Source organism: Gasterosteus aculeatus, chromosome 5 (genome assembly GCF_964276395.1).
Source record: "Gasterosteus aculeatus chromosome 5, fGasAcu3.hap1.1, whole genome shotgun sequence".
Lineage (NCBI taxonomy): Eukaryota > Metazoa > Chordata > Actinopteri > Perciformes > Gasterosteidae > Gasterosteus > Gasterosteus aculeatus.
The window spans coordinates 10594166-10608162 of NC_135692.1; the positions used below are offsets into that span (position 1 = coordinate 10594166).

The window sequence follows — 13997 nt, forward strand, 5'->3', positions numbered from 1 at the left end:
GGCTGGCGGGGCTCTCTGTATGCACTTGACACACAGTTGCATCTCCCCAGACAAAGGCAGCTTGGCGAGTAGCGCGCTACACGTGCTGCACAAAGGGGACGACCTTGTCGGTGGAATGACGTCATGGGACCTCTGCTTCCGAGCGAATGGGTCACGTCCTGCCTCGCCGACCCCCGTCAGCAGGGCCGTTGCACGTTGCTACGCCAAACTTCTGAATCACGCTGCGATCTGCAACATCTGTAACTCGTGTCTTCTGGAAGACATGAGACGCTACAGGGAACACTTCCCAGGTTTGCCTTGCAGTCTTTTTTTTTGCCGTCACCGCGACAGGCTGACACAAGATCACAGCCAAGGGGTGTAAGAAAAGGATGACACAGGGTTTTCCAGGAGCAATAAACTAATCAATCCACCATTCTTCTCAAAACACCGACTGAAACAAGCATGTTGGTTGCAGAAAGATTCTGCTGTCCACCTCTTCATGGTTTCAAAGGACTGAAACCCTCCAGACTCACGAAAAACATGTTCCCCTCTGGTCACAATGGCAACATCTTCTAAACACAATGTCACATTTTGGTGGGCCAGACACTCGGTGTGGTTGTAAGTATCTCGCAGAGAGCTTCTCCAATTCGGTGGTACTTTTTCCGGAGCCTCATTTTGACCTCGTTTCAGCCTCCTTACTGGAATTCCAGTAGTGGTCAAAGACAAACATGTCTGAATAAGCCCGTGTCTACGGAACACCGCAGACAGCATATTCAAATGTTTTTCATATCTTAGGGTACAATGAATAAACACAGCAGGGAAGAAGTCCAACAACCGGGAGTTGATGCTGTCACTTCACGCCTGTCCTCTGCTCTTCCACAGAACAAGTCACAGGGGACGGAAGGACGCGACCGGGAGGAATCTTTTGCGGTTTCTCCACCCGAGCCCCTTTCCCTACGCGTTTACTATTAAGAGGATCACTGTAGTTACCGGACTAACGTCTCTGTCTGCCTGATTTATCCTGAAATCTCGCCTCCACGTCCCCCGGTTTGCCACAGTACATCAATTGTCCTTTTATCTGCCACCGTGCTCGCCTCTTAAGCTTCCCCATAAACTGTGGCTTTGACAAAATGCTCAAATAAAAATGGAAGAGCGAAGTGGTGCCGAGGCCGAGCTGGACGAGCTGAAGTCAAGTGTGCGATGGAGAGGTAAATAAAAAGGTTCTATGGTTACTACTGAGAACTCAACAAAGCGCTTACTGCCGAGCATCTGTCACGTTGACATCATTTCATCCCAACAGTCGCTGAGGAGTCAGCGTCAGGTTGGTCAGTTTGATGAGAGAAACAGATTCACAGTTTTGACCTCACTTCACTCTGCCTACGTGGTGTTTTTTCAGGGCTCTGGAAAAGGATTAGCTGCCTATTTTTTTGTAATTTAAACTCTAATCTTCCCAACAGGCAAATAGCCACCAGAGAGACACAAAACATTTGGGAACTCCTGAAGAGGCGAGTAGGAAACGTCGTGGATGGATGAGAAAGAAAGAGGCGCTTGTTACCAGAAACGGTTCTTGCTTACTGATGGAGATAAGTGAGCGGCATTATAGTAGTACTAGTAGTATTATAAAAAGGTATTAGGCATTAAAGGCCGGGCGTGAGCTGCGTCGCGGGTTTAGTGACGGCGGGCCGCAGTAATCGTTACGTAAAATGAATAGCAGTTGTATAATAAGACGAAGGAGGACGGCCCCGCAGCAAGAAACAAGAGCGACCGCTCTTTCCTCCTCCTCCTCCTCCCCCTCCTCCTCCTCCCCCCATCTTCTCGCTCTCCCTCCATCTGTCTCCAACTCCTCCTGCTTTCGTCCCTCCATCTGTCTCTTTTTTTTGTGCCCTCTTTTCTACAAAGTTTGAACGCAGACAATGCCAGAATGTGTCAAATTGAGGAGAAAGGGCAGGAGAGAGAGAGAGAGAGAGAGGGGAGGGAGAGAGAGAGAGCAGGAAAAGTAGGCGAGGGGCGAATGGGGGCGCGGGGGTTGGCGCATAAAACTAGAACACGCAGAAGACAGAAATGAGAAAGGTGTCATTGATTTTATCACATCTCCCCTTTAACGCCCGTCTGCTTGAGGCGTCTCAATTAAAGCTGCACTAAGCTTTTATTTTTTGCCAAATTGCAGCTGCAGTAACAAATATAATTTCCACAATTTGCAGACCCCCGAACCGGGGGAGGTCAAGGAGGCGGAGACCAACAGCAGGATACCTGTGGTCAGCAAAGGGGCAAAGATCTACCGACCGATTTTAAGAAAGGCGGTTGCTCTTGTGTCCGTCGCCATGACAACGCCGCGACTGATTTGCACAAGACCCATAAAATGTCCACCACAGCCGTTAGCGTATCGATGCGGCGACGTCGGCTACCGCTTCTGCTGCTCGTTGACCGTCTCTGATCTTAACTGGACACCTTCCAGCACGCGTGTGCGTGACCACTGAGGCGTACGATTGCGCGGAAAAATGTGCCGCCTCCTGGCGAAGGTGATCAGTCTCTTCACCTGAACAAGCTCATAGGTAAAAGTCTATAATTTCTAAAAAAGATAAAAGATAAAAGTTTTTGAGCATTTCCCCCTTTTCATCCTCCATGTAGAACATAAATGAATCATGCAGCTTACGTCTTTTATGGTTCCAGCACTCTGTTCACTCAACTTATAAAAGCGGCCGCAAAGCTATTATGTACTAAGAGAATACCGGAAATCCATCAGTCCGCTTGCATGTGTGGGTTCGTCACTGCCAGGATAAAAGGTTCACAATAGGACGTCCAAGGTGTGAGAATTCCATTATATGATAATGAGATATTTAGAACAAATAGATATATATATATATATCAGAATATGTGAATGTTCACCTATTTCAACCGAAGTGATTCAAGATGATTTGATCGCAGATGAACTTTCACGCTGAACAAATTCATTTTCAGCCACAATATTTAAACAAACTCTCCGCCACAGACATCAATTACCAGCACAGCGCTACCCGAGAGCGTCACCAGTGCACGCGTCCAGCCGTGGGTCTGACACCGTGGGCGCGAGCAGCAGCACGACCAATCGCACTCACCGATGTTGGGGTGCTTCAGCAGGCGACAGATGCGAGCCTCCCTCTCCAGCTTCTGATGGTCTGAGGAGGAGAAAGCAGACGACGCGTTACATCACAGCGGCCAGAAGCGGCCCTTTAATGGTGAAGTTAGTTCAATTCATCGGCAATGGATAAAAACGCAGGAAAGGTGGGACGGGGGCCGCAACCCCCCCATCCCCACCCCCACGCATGGAAACAAGGACATTATGCATATTATACAGTGCAGGTCTTAACCACAGGGACACCTGATAACCCAAGATACCCAATTTAGAAAAGGTTATGCGGTAGTATTTGTCCCTTATCGGGGTCATCAGACACGTCCCTCTTCCCCAGCCATGTGGTCCAGGGCAGAAGGTCTACCAGGGACCCACTGTCCACTTCTACTTTGCAGTCTATGCGCCGTGTTGTCGGGTCCACGGTCCCCGCACAGCGAGACACAAACGTCTCATTCGGCGACTATCTGCTCTATGGCAATAAACTTAATTGTATTATTATTTACTGGACTGAATGATTCACAAGCCTAACAAAAAAAACGTCCTCCAGTAAAAGTAGAGATCGGCCAAACCGCCGTGTGCCGCGAACGCGACAGTCGCCGGGTGCTTTCAGGACAAGCGCCACTGACCACCGGTTTGACTCTAAAGGCTATTAAACCGTTCTCAAAAATTAACGAGGCTGTGTGAAGCAATCACAATGAGTGCTGAGTGCTGCGCGTGTGTGTGTGTGTGCGTGCGAGGGAGAAAAGGGGGTTAGTGTGAAGCCCGGTTACACAACACTCCAGTGTTGAAATGTTTGCATTTCTGCTACGAGAGGATGTGAGCAAGAACGCACACCTCCCGTCTAAACCAACATCCTTGTTTGAGGATTTTACTGAATCCCGCAGCATAGTGTGTGTGTGTGTGTGTGTGTGTGTGTGTCTCAGTGTCTAGATTCAGTAAAGTCTTTGGGAGCTGAGGTCAGAGGTGAATTGTGGAAAATGTAGTGACGATCCAGTATGACTCAGTGTGTGTGTGTGTGTGTGTGTGTGACCACTGCGGTGAGGCCGACTGAGCCCCACAGCTCCGTAGCGATTACACCGCACAGAGGGAGCCTCTCAAAGATTTGCATTCATTTCCTCCAGTGCAGCAACAGCCTGCGATAAGATTCACATGCTGCTGCCGAGCGATCACCCGTCGACGTGGCCGACTGTTCCTCCGCAACCGCAACAACCGGGTCCGCGTGCGCGACATGATAAGAGCAGGTTATACAATTTAAAAAGAAGCAGCATCACCTTCTGTGACCCGTCTGCGTCCCCCTGACTCCCCTCTAACCTGTTGGTGACCTGTGGCGACGCTAAAAGCTGCAGTTTATAGGCCTTCTGACACTCTCCACACATCCCGCTCCAGTGCAGGTGTAGATTTCATTCATCCGACAGAAAGCCAGCGAGTAAGGGAGGGACGCCAACCTCCACCTAATCACATCCGGTGACGCAGGACGGAGAAAGGGCCGAGAGAAGGCGGGAGGAGCACATGGACCGGCCATTTGCTCAAAGAGAGGGTGTGTGTGTGTGTGCAGCAGTCTACCTTGGTGCAGTGTCACTGCAGCACTCACTAATTCATTCAACCTCCTTATTTGTTGGTGTGTGTGTATGGTGGAAGACGACAGGAAAGAGCGCTGCAGGGTAATTACTGACACTTCCTGCTGCTCTCTAATTGGCCATCTGCTTTGCCACGGGGCGGGCCCACAGCCATCTTGCGTCGGCTGGAGGAGGATGGAGGAGGCCCGGCCTGACGCGCACGCACGCCTCTGTCTGTCACACTTGACCTTAATCTGAGGATCGAGCTCGGACTGATGTTGACCCGTTTACATCCAGACTGGGAAATACGGACAAAACCAAACAGCACTTAATTATGCCGTCCCTCAATGTTGACAGTGACAGTATTGTTTGTGACACATCTAATGAGGATACTCCCCATTTCCAGAAATGCATACAATATATAAACTGATGGGATAGTCCCGTTTTCCACTAAAATATCATTCATATGGAAGTCAACGTGTCGTTTGGCCAACGCGTGGTAGCGTAGCACTGTGTATTGTTACGTGTGACAATCTAGCTTCATCACAAATATAGGTGACTGGTTGACGTCTCCCACAGATAGATAATCGATCATATATTATCTATCTGCAATGCACAAGCAACTGCCATTGTGGTCACTACCATCCGATCAGTCTTTCTGATCAATGGCTTATCAGTTCGCCCTGTGCCTGATAATCACTGCTACACTTTTGTGCCGCCCCACTTTGTGTGGGTGTGAGCCACTTGCAGTCGGCCAAGAAGCAGAAGTAGCAATGAGCAGTTCATTTCACATTTCTTGTGAAAGAAATGTTGATTTAAAACAGTGGATCTACACCTTCAATGTCTCCCGAGGACACCAAAGGCACCGACCACCAGCCGACGCTGCAGCGACGCGGAGCCGGTAGTGAGAGAAGGAACCAAATACATTTGAACTCTCGCTAGAAATACCGTCTCGACCAGCTGCGATAGTAAAATGTCTCATACTTTTATCCATCGATATTAACCACCTAATACTCATGAAACATGACATTTGCTGTATTCTCATCCGGCGGGGGAGGGGGCGGTGTGAGACGGGCTAATGTCCCCGCCGTGTGCTGGACATCACCGTTAATCCGCCTAAACGTCTGGTTCCTCTCCCGCCGCGGTGCCGTTGCCCGCCTGCTTGCGGCTAACTGGAGCTACGGTGCGTTCACACGGGGCACACTGGAGTCCGGCCTACTCCGTGGGCAAGGCAGAAAAGACGTTCAATTGGAGAGAAATAACCGGATGACTCTCAAAAAAAGGTTTGCCATTAAGACTTTTGCTACACGGGAACCAAATCGAACTTGTTAACGTGGGATGATGAGCATTCAGTAATAGCAGCAAAGTAGCACAAATGAAAGCAGTTGGTCCGCGGACGATAATAATAAGCCCGACGACAGTAAAGAACATTGGGGGGGGAGGGGGGGGGATGTTTTGGGGAAGTGCATTAAAATGGATAGTCTGTTTCACTCTGGTAAACGGCGCTGCGGCAGACGATGCAGCAGTAAAATAAAGCATTCCTTCTGCACACTGAAACTTGCGTCAGGCGATTGCAACACGCTGCTCTGCTAATGTAAAGACAATATGATTCATGTCTAACTGCCCCCCCCCCCTCAGCCAATTTGTAGATTTAATATGTTATTTTGAGGGATTTGAACCACATATTATATATCTATTACTCTTCAGTCTCATTTTCTTGTTTGACTTAAATCTTTTGTGTTGGGGTTTTGGGCAATGACTTGCTCTTTGCCTCATTTGAATGAATTGCCACCGACGAGTTTTGCACTGAAGACCCTCGATTCTCTGGGTGGAGAATGAGGTTGTGTGTGCATGAGCGTTTTGTGCACCCTGCCACCCACTCGCATCCACCCCCAACTGCCTGTAGGCTCGACTGTCCCACAGCCAACAGCCTACATCCATCCCTGACATCCTTCCTTCCTCATTTCCTTCCCTTACACCCCCCCTCCACACTTCTCAGATTACTGCAGTGTTTACCAGAGCTTTGAGAGACTTACCCACCAGGCCACGCGTGAGGTCACACTCGCCCCATTGGGCTAAAAAAGAAACCCCACCCAAATCCTAGCAGGCAAGCTGCCCGCTCACGCACTGGCTGTGTGCGCGTGGACGTTGTGCTTTGTGTGGGTGCAAGTTGCCTCAGCCATGCGGCCTACCGCAGTTCTTTGTTTTCTCCTTCGTTAACCCAATCGTTCAGTCATCCCCCGGTGTGGAGTGTCGCAGATCTCCTTGTAGGACTGGTTTGAGAGAAAAAAAAAAAAAAAAAAACCTTTTCCTGGGCAGCATTCTTCTCTGGCAAACATCCACCCACGGGCCTACGCTGTACTGCCTCTGCGAAGAGCCAACAGTTTTCTGCTGAGCCTTTACTTTTCCTCGGTGGGACATTAAAACCAGTAGCTGCTGTGTGTGGACACCAGAAGGCGGGGAAAGAACAATAAAGGGCATTACATCACACTCGCAGATGCCTCACAATACAGACGTGCTCTATTGGGGTTACTTCCTGCTCTCTCCCTCGCACACACACACACAAATACCATCACAGACAACATCAGTGCTAACAGGGAGGCGCCTATGGAATCTGTGAGGTCTTAGTGGTTGATGAGATACATTTAGCATAAGTGGATTAGCCTTGATACAAACCAATCCCCCATTGCAAAGACAAGAGACAGGCAATGTGTGTGAGTGAGTAGGAAAGGAGAACAAAGGAAGCCCGGTGTGTGTGTGTGTTTGTGAATGTCAGGAAGGAGTGCAGGTCTAATTTGCCCGATGCACAAAAGGCGAAAGCAATTAAGTATCTCAGTCTGAAGCCAGGGGAGGTTCTGACACGCTGCCATGAGCTCACGTCATCATTACAACACGCTACGCCGCACCGGGCCTGTGCACGTGGGTGTGGATCTATTGCAGGCGCAGCAGCAAACGCAACAAATAAAAAAATTAATAAAAAAAAATCCAGGAGTTGACTGTGGAGCTAAGCGAACACACCAGTTATTAACAACATATCGGACGAGAAACATCCTTCATATCCTCTTATGGTTTCATTTCAGTTGCAGCATCCATGTGCCCTTTCCATGGAGAGCGTCTTGGAAATTTCGGATCAATTCATTGTACGGCAGTCGTCTAATGATACCACAGAGGAGCAATTGAGGGTTACTCAATACAGTGTTTGTAAAGAGGGTCATTAAACCATCAAAAGGTTGCAGATAAGAACTCCCCACAGACAATGACTGAATAAAAGCTTCCCTCTGCCATTGGAATGATGGGACTTATGGTTAATGTGCATACTTTTCCAATAAGGCCGGGCCACGTGACGACATAATAGACTGAAAAGAAAGGCTCAGGAGAGATTAGTTATCACTTCCATTTCTCTGGTAAGCCACGGCAGGCAAAGTTACATTTAATGGTCTGCATGATGCAATGCATCCAAAGGAGGACATTGTATGTGGGAGTGTTACAGTTCACATACATACATTTTTTTTAATAGTAATTTACTTTCATTTGTTATATTATCTACACTTTATAATCTAGCACGTGGGCAATTCACTTCCAGGTCTGCATTTACCTTGATATTTTCACCGTCATGTCTGATAATTGTTTGAGTGGGCAGCACTCTTGTGTCATGTGACATGGGTCATGACCTCTTGACGAGTTATTAAATCTGAACCCCTGATCTCATTAGACTTCACACGCAGATGAAAACTTGAGTCGATGCCTCAATTAATTCAGAGTGCCTTGGATATTTTGTAGACTGGTGGCAAGGACTTCCTTCAAACAGCCGTAGCATCGGTTTGTATTTTCAGCGAGCACAGTTTATTTATTTATTATTCCAACGTCAGTTTTGTGACCCAGGTCAGCCCCCCCGCACATCAATAGAATGAAAAGCTTTTCCAATTTAACTGCAGTAACCACAAAAAGACATTTAGGCTTGTGGTTTCATCTAGAAACTCGGTTTTATTTAACAGAGACTTTGCTGTATACCAGCGGCGGCAGCCATCACAGTATGAAAGACGGCATAAGCCATTCAGCCCGACTTTCCAGTATCCACAACAAATAAGCCAAACGTGCACATTGGGGAGTCGCTGCGAGGGCGCGTGGTGTTACTGTACCTCTCGCGGACAGCTTCTTAGTGTTGATGATTTTCGCGGCGTATTCCTGTCCTGATGACTTCTTTACACACCTACGCACCACGGAAAAAGCTCCCCTAGGAAGAAGGAACACAAAACAGCCAACAGTCAGTTCCATTTCACATGCCTCACACAACATGTGACATTTGTGCAGTAGTTGGGACTCACACACACACACACACACACATTACTATCGCAGCCTCAGTGTGTAGAGCATGAAAAGGTGAGCAACAGTCAAGTAAGCGGGAGTGTCGATATCAGATCAGGTTCTCGGGATTATGAGTGAATGGCAAAGTGCTTCTGCTAATCTTGGAGAGGCGCGGGACACAATATAACCTACAGCGCCGCAGGAAATTCAATTTGCAACGGCCAACACAACAGATGTGCGGCGCGCAGCAAACGGGTAATATTTAATACAAACACCAGGATACAACGCTCAGGCTATTAAGCGCAGCGCAGCACCGCAGCGGCAGCCTTCTCTTCAGGAGCCCCACGTTGACCTAGATGAACGCTCCACAGATTTTTCACCTGCAAGCTGCCGCGGCCATCGTTGAACTTTAAGCGTCAAAGAGCAAACCATGACGTCCGCTCTCCACAGCGTCGGCATCACAGCCTGTGCCACCCGCAGTGTGTGTGTGTGTGTGTGTGTGTGTGTGTGTGTGTGTGTGTGGCCCTACGCAGTTCTCTTGAGGGAAGCGATGCAGGCCTCCTTGCACACCTCTGGACGACGTGCCGCACTCTGCTCTCCGTTTTCAATTATTTACCAGTAAACGAGAGGTGGCGTGGAGGTACGTGACGTTAACAACCGACGACAAACTGCAGAAAGCCCCGAGCAGAGGAGAGCGGGCCGGTCCGCAGAAGAACCTGGCAGCGGTAGATCCACTCTGGAGGATGTGTGTGTGTGTGTCAGTCCAATCAGTGCCATCGATTAGTCAATTATTAGGCACAGAGTGGAAATGGCAGCGGGAAATTAAGGCTGGTGTGTCTTTATAGGGCCAGTGTCGCTGGTTTTGGGCACAATAGGGAGAATAGGGGAATGAAAAAGGCATCAAGAACAGATGCTGATGAAACAGACGAGGCAGTGGGCCGGTTTTCCTTTTTTTTTTTTTGCCGTCATCAAAATACCGAGAAAATACGTCACCCGCCTCTTACAAAGCAGACGTCAAATTGAAGGCATGACAGCGCGTGCGTCACGATCACCTCAGTTTTTAAAATGAGAAAAAAAGACCCCACGACGCCAATGCGCTTATCGATAACTCGACGATCGTTACTGTGCAAACGTAACGCAGCCTGCACCGAATAACTTCCCCTTTGCGGTGCGCAGCGTTGTTCAGCGCGGTTACAACGTTACAAACACAAAATTATCCGCAGCTGCCTAAACAACAAATTAAAAATAAAAGAATGAATACATAAATAAATAATAAAAATAGTGGTCGGCCTAGTTAGCAAGCGAGCACAGAGCCTCCCGCTCGTGCGAGCCGGCACGGAGCTGTCAAGACTCTCAGGGGCCGGTGAAATGTCACTGGGCGACGCGTCTCCGGCGTCTTCCCCTCCGCGGGTCCGCTCCTTCGACAGTCCGGGACAAACAACCGGCAACTAACACGGAAAGGAGGAGGAGCGGGGGTGTAATACTTTGGCCAGGGCGCCCGGCCTCTCGTGCGGTGTGTTCGAGACCGTTAAACGGCGACTAAAAAAGACGCAGCGCTAGCGGGGCTAACTGGGCTAGTTCATCGGCGTCAGCGTGGTAGCCGGTCGGCTAGTGCCGCGGGAGCGGCTAGCTTAGCCGAGAGCAACGGTTATTTAGCCCGTCTGCACCACGACAGCAGCGGGGCTCCGGTTGATACCCGCCGACCGACCACCCCAACCCTCACAACGGGACTTCAGCCATTTCGGCTGGCTGGCTATCACCGGCTAGCTGGTTAACCAGAAATAACGTGAGGCGAGGTTGCGGGGGTGGGCGACAAGAAGACAACACACACACACACGGAGACAGACTGACGGACGGACACACACACACACACACACGATGCACACTGTAACGCCGCTTACTTCCCGAGCTCCTCGTACAGCTGGTACTCGTCGGTGAACCGGGTGGAGGTTGCGGGGACTGCCATGGTTGAATCCGTGAGTGGTCGAGCCCGAGCCTTGGGGTACGACGGCGGCTGACTGGCTGGCTCTCGTACGCGGTCCGGGGAGGAGGGTAGCCTAGCCTCCAACACTGGAGTACCGATCTAACAGGCAGGCGAGGCTGAGGAGGATAGAGGCGAGCGGGGGGGACGGAAAGGGAGGGGCCGGGGAGAGGAGGAGGAGGAGTGATGAGAGTGTGTGCGTGTGTGCGCGTGTAGTCAAGGGAGGAATCCTCGCGAGATTAGACTCGTGCGGCATGAGACCGGGGCCTCTAGTGCGATGAAGTCACACGAATTGTCGAGACTGAACGTATTTACGGGGCAGCGTGTCGTCATTTTGGAGATACGCTGTCGATGAATATCGCAAATGCTGCCTGAGTGACTGGCAGAAATGAACTAACACCGTTGACGTCTGGTCCCCTGTTCCTTCCCATATCATCAAATAATTGCAGGCAGCGTTTTACCGCAACGGTTGGGATACACCCTACCCTGGGTCACACCTCACTGCAGCAGAGAGGCAAACTATGACACACACACACGCATTGCATAAGTGCGTGCACATGCACAGACAAACACTCTCTCTCCGGGGATCAATATTGATTAATTCTGGTCTTGTTCCGAACACACGGGGCCTTTCTGATCCACTGGTTTCGCCTATGCGTTCGTGCATGTGCATAAGAGAGCGGCGGGCTGCGGCAGGTTTCCACCAACGTGTGTGTGTGTGCGCCCAACGTTCTTTGCCCGGTGTGAAGGGCCGTCAGCTTGGCGGTGCTAAAAGATAGTGTCACACAGATCCAGAGTGGCTCACTAAATGTTTAATGTGGCATGAGTGGGAGGCCATCGGAGGACAGGCGGGTGGGGCTTGAGAGGCCCTGTGAGTGTGTGCGTAATTGTATGTGCGCTATATCCTGCTCTGCGCTCTGACGGCAACCACCACTTAGACACCGTCAGGGAGAAAAAAAAAAGAGAAACATTTGGGGATTTCACTCCAATATCTTTATGTGGGTGGGAACAGAAAAGCTATAAAAAAAAGTTCAAATACTGTGAGGCAATATGTGTACGCGATGAAGAGCAGGACGGTGTGTGTGTGTGGGTTTGTGTGTGTTATGTGGAAGACAGATGAGCACTGCAACATAGGCTACTGGCCCTCTCCTGCCCTCCTTTTCCTACTCGCTAACCCTGCCGCCTCTCCTCCTCGTCCTCCACCTCCACAGACGTTATATAATGGTGAACTCCTCAGCCTTTGTTATCTCACACCAACCACACACCATGCCTGGCCCGGCTGATGAGAGACACAGGAGCAGAGGAGGGAAGAGGAGTGAGAGCGCGGTAGGCCGAGAGAAGAGAAAGTAGGACGATTGCAGCAGAAACTGGCACTCGGCGAGGGAAAGAAAGTCAGTCTGTGAGCCGTTTTCCATATTGTAGTATCGTAGCAGGCAGACCTCTTGCCGTTCTCATCGCCAGCAGGCCCATTCTCCACTGTGCTCATCACGCGTGTGTTACTCCAGTACTCGCTCATGAGAGCTGGAGAACACCAGCTGACTCTGACTTTTCCCGGGACACGGGAAAGATGTCCTGCCCCCTTTATGTCAAACCTCCCACTTCATTTTGCTCTGGAAAAGGTCACGTGACGATGACAGCTAATGGCCAGCGGACATCACTTTGCGTTCTCATCCAAACGCTGCTCCAAAAAAGCAGACTCTGCACTTTTGAAATCGGCAGGAGGACGATGGCGCTCTCGCGCCGTGCCACGTGGATGCACACGGGGTCAGAGAAAAGGCGTCTCGGGGAGGCTGCAGAGTGACGTTTTCAGCAATATTTAGAAGCTCAGTAGTGCTTAAATGGAGACAACTTGCATTGTGCATGTTCTCCATCCACCTTCAACTCCCTTTTCTTTTTGCATGGGGCCATTTGAAGCCTTACACCCATTCAGGATTTCTGCTCACGTGTCGTGCTTTCTCGGATCACAGTCCCGTGGTATGATCCGCAGGGCTAAATCATCACATTTCTGTTCGTGGCAGACTCCCACGGCTAACCGAAGCTCTGCTTGAATCCAGAATAGACTAATTGTGCGATCAGAGCTCCAGTAGCTGTGATACATTTAGGCATGACTTTGCCTTTGTTGCCACTAATGAGGGTGAATATGCCATCTGTTACATCATCACAACTGAGAGAGTGGCCGGGGCCAGGAGCTGAGTCATGACACTCCTGTTCTGCACTGCTTTGGAGAGATAATCTGACTGGGAGGGCTGGGGAGGAGGGTTGTTTGAGTAGCGCTTCAATAGACGGCGTCGTGACGCCCCGGAGCACGAAGCTGCTGACCTCAAACAGGCTCAGTGGTCGACGGGCGTGTTGGAGAGCTCCTCGCCGTCAGTGTGCGTGGCTGTCCGGTTGAGAAGGACGGTGTTGCCGAGGAAACGCCAGAGTGCACAGTCAGCTCTGTCGGTATGAATAAATAACGGTACATCTCTGAGCATCACAGCAAAGATCAGAGGTCACATGTAGTCAGGTCCTGTTTCCGACTCAAGGGTTCAAGGGTTCAGGGATTCCAGGATTCAATGATTCAAGGGTAATTTATTGTCATAATGCAACATGAGAAGAATACAGTTGTGGCCCATTTGTAACACAGACATGACAAACAAAAAAAATAGTAGTAGTTAGAATGTAAATGTCTGATGATTACAGAATTTACATTTTGTATTTAGCTGACGCTTTTATCCACAGCAATTAAAGGTTACTTTCAACCATGAGGGTACAGAACCAGAACAACACGAAAGTACCATTTCTTTAGGACTACAAAGTGCTTTAAATAAGTGCCATCGTGAGTGCTAATAAAGTGCCACAGTACTTATTCAAAGGGTCTCCTTTTAAACCTTGTTACAAGTAAACCTTATTTCGCACTGTAATCACAGTAACTTCATCACAATGCTGCATATTAACATCAGAGAACTTAATGACATAGCAAGGCCTCTACCGCTGGTCAATAGCAAGCGAGACCAGAAAAAATGCAGCTATTTTCAGTCATTGTTTGTATAACACCTTCACAAGGCTGTAAAAAGAAAGGAGCAGC

At 49.6% G+C, this 13997-nt stretch overlaps 1 protein-coding gene across 15 annotated transcripts in view; it reads right to left on the bottom strand.

Moving 5' to 3' along the window:
- Window positions 1-11682, bottom strand: part of LOC120819535 (calcium/calmodulin-dependent protein kinase type II subunit gamma) — a 31092-nt gene extending 19410 nt beyond the window's left edge. For all 15 annotated transcript variants that reach the window (XM_078103349.1, XM_078103345.1, XM_078103347.1 and 12 more), the window contains exons 1-3: window positions 10851-11682; window positions 8784-8878; window positions 3075-3134 (exon numbers count right to left, since the gene is read on the bottom strand). In XM_078103349.1, the coding sequence (XP_077959475.1) occupies window positions 3075-3134; window positions 8784-8878; window positions 10851-10915 (220 nt within the window). In that variant the 5' untranslated portion in view covers window positions 10916-11682. The remainder of the gene's footprint in view (window positions 1-3074; window positions 3135-8783; window positions 8879-10850) is intronic.
- Window positions 11683-13997: the final 2315 nt, after the last annotated feature.